At 41.0% G+C, this 8162-nt stretch overlaps 2 protein-coding genes across 4 annotated transcripts in view; one reads left to right on the top strand and one right to left on the bottom strand.

Moving 5' to 3' along the window:
• The window catches only part of cnn3a (calponin 3, acidic a), a 34621-nt gene extending 30536 nt beyond the window's left edge, over nucleotides 1-4085 (bottom strand). The window contains exon 1 of the mRNA XM_050056512.1: nucleotides 3835-4085. Within this exon, the coding sequence (XP_049912469.1) occupies nucleotides 3835-3891 (57 nt within the window). The 5' untranslated portion in view covers nucleotides 3892-4085. The remainder of the gene's footprint in view (nucleotides 1-3834) is intronic.
• The window catches only part of LOC126397604 (uncharacterized), a 409985-nt gene that overhangs the window by 57260 nt on the left and 344563 nt on the right, over nucleotides 1-8162 (top strand). The gene's annotated exons all lie outside the window — the stretch shown is intronic.

The following is an 8162-nucleotide window of genomic DNA, read 5'->3' as shown; positions in this document are numbered from 1 at the left end:
TCTATTGCACGTCTGTCCGTCCTGGAAGAGGGATCCCTCCTCAGTTGCTCTTCCTGAGGTTTCTACCGTTTTTTTTCCCCGTTAAAGGGGTTTTTTTGGGGAGTTTTTCCNCCGTCCTGGAAGAGGGATCCCTCCTCAGTTGCTCTTCCTGAGGTTTCTACCGTTTTTTTTCCCCGTTAAAGGGGTTTTTTTGGGGAGTTTTTCCTTATCCGCTGTGAGGGTCATAAGGACAGAGGGATGTCGTATGCTGTAAAGCCCTGTGAGGCAAATTGTGATTTGTGATATTGGGCTTTATAAATAAAATTGATTGATTGATATATGTATATGTGTATATATATATATACATACATATACATATGTGTATATATATATACATACATATACATATACACACACATATATATATATATATACATACATATACACATATATATATATATATATATATGTGTATGTGTATGTGCCGCAACGCTTGTGGATCGCTTGCGGTGTAAATGAGGCCTTAGAGTTAAAGTTTGAAACAGTTTTAATCAAGTAGTGAATCTAGAAATACATGAGTTCTGTTTTTATCGCTGGTCTTGGTATCGACTACTGAAATTCTGGTATTGTGACAAGCCTACTTGTATCTGAAACATATGTCTACTACTCAGGCTAGAAAACACTGTGGGGTCAATTGAGCAGAGTGAAAAGTTAAATACTGAGGGCTGATGACCCAGTGGATGGGTCCTTATCAAGGGGTTTTTGTTGAAGGATTTCAGAAATGTGATGAATGCAGATCAGAGAAGAGCAAGGACTACTGATCACAGCACATGCAATGGAACCCAGATGGGCCCCTGCCTGACCTCATTCTTTCATTTATGTGCACTCTCTGACAGAAGAGGTTTTACTGCAATGAACTGGGCCTAAGTAACTGCAATTGTGATAGAAAACCAGAGTCATTACACTTGACAGATGGAGTTAAATCGAAATGGAAAAGAGGTATTTAACTCTCAAAATCCAGATTTCTGTCAGGTGAATGTATCCAGCTCCAAGCTTTCTGTGGTACTTTAAATGGAGGGTTAACAAAAAACAAACATAGACAGAGTAGACACAAATACTTTTGAGGGACACACACACAGTTTTTCAAGAACATAAAGAAATTAAAAGGGTGTGATGTGTGTTGTCATGCTGGACCTGGTTAACAGCCTTGCAGCAGCATTCTGAATTATTGTTATGGTTTAGAGATGATTTGCCAAGTAAAAAGAGAATTACAGTAGTCCAGTCAGAGGGACATGAAAGCACGAATAATCATCTCCAGTTCAGGTAGAGACACAACAGACCTGAGCTTTGCCATATTTCTTAGCTGTAAAAAAAAAATTGACCGTATAGCTGATGAAAGGGACCCAATACTCTGGGCAACCTCAGAAGCTCTACTATCTGAAGCAGTTATCAGTACCTCCGTCTTCTCTGTGTTTAATTGTAAGAAGTTGTTTGACATCCAGTCCTTGATGGCTATCAAACCGTTGGGCAGATCAGAGAGTTTGTTGGTGTTATCAGGCTTAAACGAGACATGCCTAAATGTCTTCACCATAACGGTGATATAATAAACCTCAGAAATGGCTAATAATGTGAGAAGCATATATAAAGCAAATAATATAGGACCACAGAGCCACAGAGGAACACATATTTGAAAGGCAGGAGCAAAATCAGTCAATGGCATTTCCAGAGACACCCAGAGGCTGAACAACAGCATTTTTAAAATAAGCGAGGATGTGTCCAGAATATCAACAAGCTATTTGTTATTGACACAAGGCCTGACCAATGGACTCAACTGCATTTTTAAGCACAAGTGTAGTCAAAATATCAACAGGAGTGGAGGACAGTTTCATACTGCCCATCAGCTCAGTGAAGTATTGCAGGGATATGAGTGAAAAAGCGTCCAAAATTGATGGCCGAATTGGATAAGCGGAGAGAAGAGTAGAAGAGGGGGTAATGCTAGACCTGACATTATTAATCTTATCAACAGAGAATGACAGAAATTACTGCAGTCCTTACTCTATCAAACAAGAACATCAGGAGGTACATGAGTGGCATTACTATGGGTTTGTTTAAATATATGGGGGATTTATTGAACATTTATAATAATATCTCTATCAACGAAAATTATATTAAGATAATTGTCATTTTATCACCAAGCCCTACTAATTTGTGTTGTATTGTTCAGTAAAATTGTAAATATTTTTAAGTCTTGACACATTTTATTAAACACAATTTGACATCTACAGCTATGTACAAATATGTGTCTAAAGCCCTTCTCATACCAGGGGACGTGGTAAATATCTCCTGGCTGTGCAAAATAAAACTCACACACTTCAGCACTGCTGTTGGTAAAAAAAATCCTTGGGGAAACCCTTGTATTGTTGGAAAAGTCACCTCTATTAATTATGTGCATATTGCAACAAAAATGACTTAGTATGGAGTTGTTGTTTGAAGTCACCTGGCAGATTTGTAACAATGTTATTAAGTACAGACTCTTCTAATCTACCTACACATACAACCACAAACTGTTCTTCACTGTTAGCATTGAAAGCAGATATGATGTTGGAATGGAATGCCAGACTCAAGTGAGCTTTAAGTGGACAAGTTTCATATGATGGTGAAATCAGTGGCAATCCATGGGTGCTTAAGTGATGAAAAACATTACATACCAGAATGACAGTACGCTTAGTGAGTGGTGAGCAGTGATTGAAAGTAGCTACATGTGATTTGTGGTTAATGATTGAAACCGTCTAGTGGTGCTTTTGTTTTAGTTCTCTTCAGATAAGCTTCTTTAGGCAGAGCTCTATCACTATAATGTAGAGATCTTTTGATTGTCATTATTTTAACTTCTCATACAGTCCCACAGTCTGCAGCTGTCTGTAATAACGCTGATATAGCCTACACCTTTAATTTCTTTGAACGAATAATACTGACACATTTTTGAAGAGCAACCTCCTGTTACGATGGTACATATTTTTCTTTCATTATCATTCCAATTACAGAAAGCGCCTAATATCACACCACTGCTACGTGGCAATCTTAAAGAGTGCAACATATCCAAAGAGAGATAACAGAGTGAGTGAGTGAATCCAAAGAGGTCATATAACCAGGAGCAAGCCGCACAGCCCCAGCTGGGGCCCGGCTCCTCCCAAACTAACAATACATTCAATATAGCTTATTCATCTTATGGAGGATTCTTTACTATGCAAACGCACGGTACATCATAGCATTCGAATAAGTTAGCAGCTTTAACTCCATGACTACCTCAGAGTGTTCCTGTGATCCCATCTGTGAACAAAGAGGGACGAAGCAAAGTTTGTTTCCCAGTATTGGAGGAAAAGCGGTGGGGGCCTAAAGTCTCCAATCATCACTGTGCTCTGTTTAGTTGTCGACAGATGTGCTCAACGTTTGGACAATCTCCGTCGACGTTTATGAGCTGCACTTTAATTTGTTGTAGGCTATATTTAACAACTACGTTCAAATCTCAACTGTTAAACCTGGCCCACGTTTCTCTATTTTACCTTTGTTAGTGTAAACTTCAACGTTTAAAGAACTGGAGATCAGTTACCGTATGCTGCGCGCTCTCGTTATCGGTTTTACGCAACACCGGGCTGAAAAGAAGTTTAGACAGCTTTTGTTAACGGCAAATGGACACTAAACCAGCCACAGTGTTGAAATGGCCACAGTTCGGTGTGTTGCTTTTCTCCGAGATGAACAGGCTGTTTATGAAGACAGGATTCTTAAACGCTAGCTTACGTGTTTTAAAGATGTTTACCATCGGAGACACAAAGGTAAAGACAAAACTTGGACACTTACTTTGCTTCTCACTTCGGCAGATAATCCGTAGGCTGGCCCCTTGTTAAAATGTGTCATTTTCTTAGTATATTCTCAGCTACAGTGTAGCACAGAGCCTGCTGTGGAAAACTCCTAACAAGCAGCAGAGGATTCGGCTGCCTCGAACACTTAGAGCAGGAGGTAAGTAGCCTATTCCGTGAGGTTTCTCAGAGAGAAAGACCGGAGGCTAGAGAATTTGCAGACCAGGCTTAGATTGCAGGGGGAAGAGGAAAAAAAAACGTCGCCAAATGATTGACGTAGCCACAACAGCCATTGAGAGCAGCCGATTTATCTAGGCTACTTCCTCTCCTGGAACTCTATGGATGGCTCATGCTACAGTTTTTGGATTTGAATAACAGTACTATGGAAGCGTAATGTATTCCCTTCCCAATTTTTTCTTTTGAATTTACAAGACGCTTCAGAATTCTGAGAAATGTTTTCATAGATAAAAGGTTGTGCTCTGTTTTCTGAATTATGAGATTATTATTTCTGAATTTTTTAGCCCTTTGTTTTTTTTCTGAATTAGATTAGAATTTCGCAGGTTCCCTTTCTTGAATTAATGAGCTGAATAAATGAGACAATAATCTCGTTACTTTAGAAAAACAAACATGAACATTTTTCTCAAAATTGTCAGACAAAAACCCCCTCACAGTAATTCAGACAAACAGTGCATTTTATCCCTCAAGTGAATGCATTGCATTAATTAACTGACTTCCACAACTGACTGCATGTTGGAGTATAAATAAACTAACCAGGTAACTTCAGTCCTCTTTCACCATGACTTGTGTGGAAGAAAAAAAATGCTTTCAGGGCCATTCTGTGGCTGATTCAAATTAGTTTTTATTTACGGCATGGTGGGGATAGAAGTTCACAGTGAGCCGTAGAATTCTCTCTCAAGATCATTATTCAAAGACAAGGTTTAAAGGGATAGTGCACCCAGAAATGAAAATTCAGCCATTATCTACTCATCCATATGCCGACGGAAGCTCAGGTGAAGTTTAAGAGTCCTCATATCCCTTGCGGAGATCGGTGGGGGGGGGGGCGGCTAGCACACCTAATGGCTGATGGCGCCCCAGACTAACGTCCAAGAACACAAAATTGAAACCACAAAATATCTCCAACATGCCCATCCGTAGTGATCCAAGTGTCCTGAAGCCCCGACATAAAAAATTGTTTCAAAAAACGTCATATGAACTCTGTTTTTAGCCTCACTGTAGCCTGTAGCTCTGACTGCTTCTCTGTGCTCCGCGCTCACGTGTGTGTGCTTGCGCGAGACCAGCGAAAGCATGAGCTTTGCTTACCCGTGTTTACATCACGTGACACGTGCACCGCAGGGGGAGACAACGGTAACCACAGTAGCTAAAAGATAATTTGCACTACGGTCATTTAGCAAAGGACAGCCCAACATGTCTGAAGACTTTGAAATTGAGGAGGAACAGCATTTCTTTGTTGAGCTGTATTTGTTTGAGCCCGAGTATACGGACAGAACTCAGGCACTGGACGAAGCAGCCGCCGCAGCTCATGAGCCTAACCCTCAGCCAGCCGCAGAATACCAGGGTCGAGCACTGGAAACCTGGTGGTGTAGTTGTTTCAAATGCAAAGCAATGCCAACGGATGAGGAAAGTCTTAGCTGCTCAGACGGGGAATTGGCGATGCCTGCACTTGAGAATCTGGACAGCAGTACTGACGAGACTGCTGCTCTTCAGAGACCGCGCATCACCGATCACCCTGAGCGCGGAGCACAGAGAAGCAGTCAGAGCTACAGGCTACAATGAGGCTAAAAACATAGTTCATATGACGTTTTTCGAAACAACTTTTTATGTCGGGGCATCAGGACACTTGGATCACTACGGATGAGCATGTTGGAGATATTTTTTGGTTTCAATTTTGTGTTCTTGGACGTTAGTCTGGGGTGCTGTCAGCCAATAGGTGTGCTAGCCGCTCCCCCCGCTGATCTCCACAAGGAATGTGAGGACTCTAAAACTTCACCTGAGCCTCCGTCAGCATATGGGTGAGTAGATAATGGCTGAATTTTTCATTTTTGGGTGCACTATCCCTTTAATTCTCTTACATCAAGGCTAGCCTAAAACAGTGGGTTGTGGGCTGGGCTGATCAAGAGGTCCGATTGACATCAAAGGTGAACAGGACTCAGGAAACTCTGAACAGGCAATACGTTAACAATACAGTCAGACTGGATCTGCCCCAATCCCTTTAACACCTCAAAGACTGTCTTACTGGATGAGAAGTTCAAGACTGAACACAGGGATCCATCAGTGTTCATCCTATATATTTCGGCACAGAACAAATGTCATAGAGAACAACAGGAACTTCATCAGTGAAGAGAATGACAATAATACAGAACATGATATAACTAAAAGTATTACAATACATTTATTTTTATTGTTTTACAATTCTCCCTTTTGTCCTTTACAGTATAACACTACCATGCCACTCAAGGCACCAGGGGTGCCACAAGGGATTTTGGGCCACATGAAAAGATATGACAGTAGGGTCCACCACCACAGGCCACATGAATTCTGTGCAAATACTGCAACCACATCTCTAGAACCCTCTGGAACTCTTATAAGTAATTATTTTTAGTCTGTGGTATTTCAATCACTCAAGTAAAAAATCTGAGTAGGCTACTTCTTCCACCACTGACAACATCATAACCAAAACTTGAGTTACCATCAGCTGACATGTCATTTGATAGAATACTGGTTCATTGGTAGGGGCAGGGACGGTTTTTGTTATGGGCAATGTGGGCGAGCGCCCTCCAAAATAAAACAAAAAAACCCCCCAAAACTCACCAGTTTTCTAGACTACCGCTCATTTCCACGTCAAGTTAGTGGAGTGGGCGCTGGGGTGCCCCTATTATCACGTTTCAACCAGCAGCAGAAAGGAAAGGCGAATCCTGGCGGTTGTGGGTTGAACAGGGGTCACAGACAGGAATACGGCGGAGGCTCATAGTGCTCTGCGGCACTTAACGGCAACAGAGAAGTCCGACTCCAGGTCCAGTAATTTCCTCTTTCGTTGGTGTCATGACTGCTCAGTAGTACCTGGACAACCGAGCCGTGGCGGCACACAGGTATGTGGCGTGTCAGAGGGATGGTTCGCCCAGGGCGTAAAACTAGCCAGGACCGCCTCTGGGTAGGGGGGTTATATGGGGAGGTAGGGCTGCTGAAGATGAAGCTGCATCTGTACTTTGGCCTGGTGCCAGGCAGGGACAGGGGCAGCTTTAATAAAAAGAGCAGATTTAATAAAAAGAGCCTGATAAAAGTTTGGCTGTAATGATTAAATAACGGCTTTAATAGGAGCAAAATCATAATAATAATAATGATAAACTTTATTTATATAGCACCTTTCAAAACACAGTTACAAAGTGCTGTACAATTTAACTTAACACAATTAAAATACAAGAAGAATAAAACAAATAACATGTCATAAAATGTCAACAAATAAAAGATAAAATAAGGAAGGCCAAAACTTAAATCAAGATAATAAATAGGAAATAAAATCAGTAAGATTGCATCAAAATAGACAGACAGCTCAGACTAGGTCAGGATATGCTTTCCCATAGAAGTACGTTTTTTGGAGCGACTTAAATGAAGCCAGTGTCTCAGACAGCCTTGTATCCTAATGTAAAGTAAAAAATGTAAAGACTCAGAATTTTCTGTTAAGATATGAACAGTTAGGGGAGCAAACTCCTAGTGTGTTTCACCATGGACTAAATTGGTTCATTTCGACCACTCAGGGTGACCCACCTTTCTTTGTGAAGAACTGGGTGACATACAGTCGCCCTTTCTTTTCTCTCTCGTGTTTCTTTTCCTTTTTGGTACCCAGATTTTTGCTTTGGAAGCTGAGACTCTCCTCAATCCAAGCTGCTAACCAGTACCATTTACGCCAGGTTTAGGGTCAGGACCGATCCATTTCAAGGAAACACAGGGGGAGGGGGCAATACAGAGGCTCTCTGGATGTTTACTTTTTGCCAAAAACAAGAAAAGAAAAAGCAACTGTTAGTATTAGTTACCTAATTCTATCATCTGTTATCTTATCTTGTAATCTTAATGTTTAAATATTTTTTTTAGTCAGAGGCCCTGAGAACTGTACTGACTTTTCTCCCCCATACTGCCACTGCTGGGTATGAACATATTCATATATATGTGTATATATTAGGGATGTAACGATTGCCGATATTACGGTAAATTTCGGTTAATTTTTACACGGTAAGAATGACCGTTTATGTTTAAATTAATTGCATTATTGCGGTGGATTATCAGGATATGTAATAACAGCCTCATTCAAGTCTC

This window comes from Epinephelus moara, chromosome 11 (genome assembly GCF_006386435.1).
Source record: "Epinephelus moara isolate mb chromosome 11, YSFRI_EMoa_1.0, whole genome shotgun sequence".
NCBI lineage: Eukaryota > Metazoa > Chordata > Actinopteri > Perciformes > Serranidae > Epinephelus > Epinephelus moara.
The sequence above is the reverse complement of the archived record's forward strand: the minus strand, read 5'-3'. Positions and strand labels throughout refer to the sequence as shown.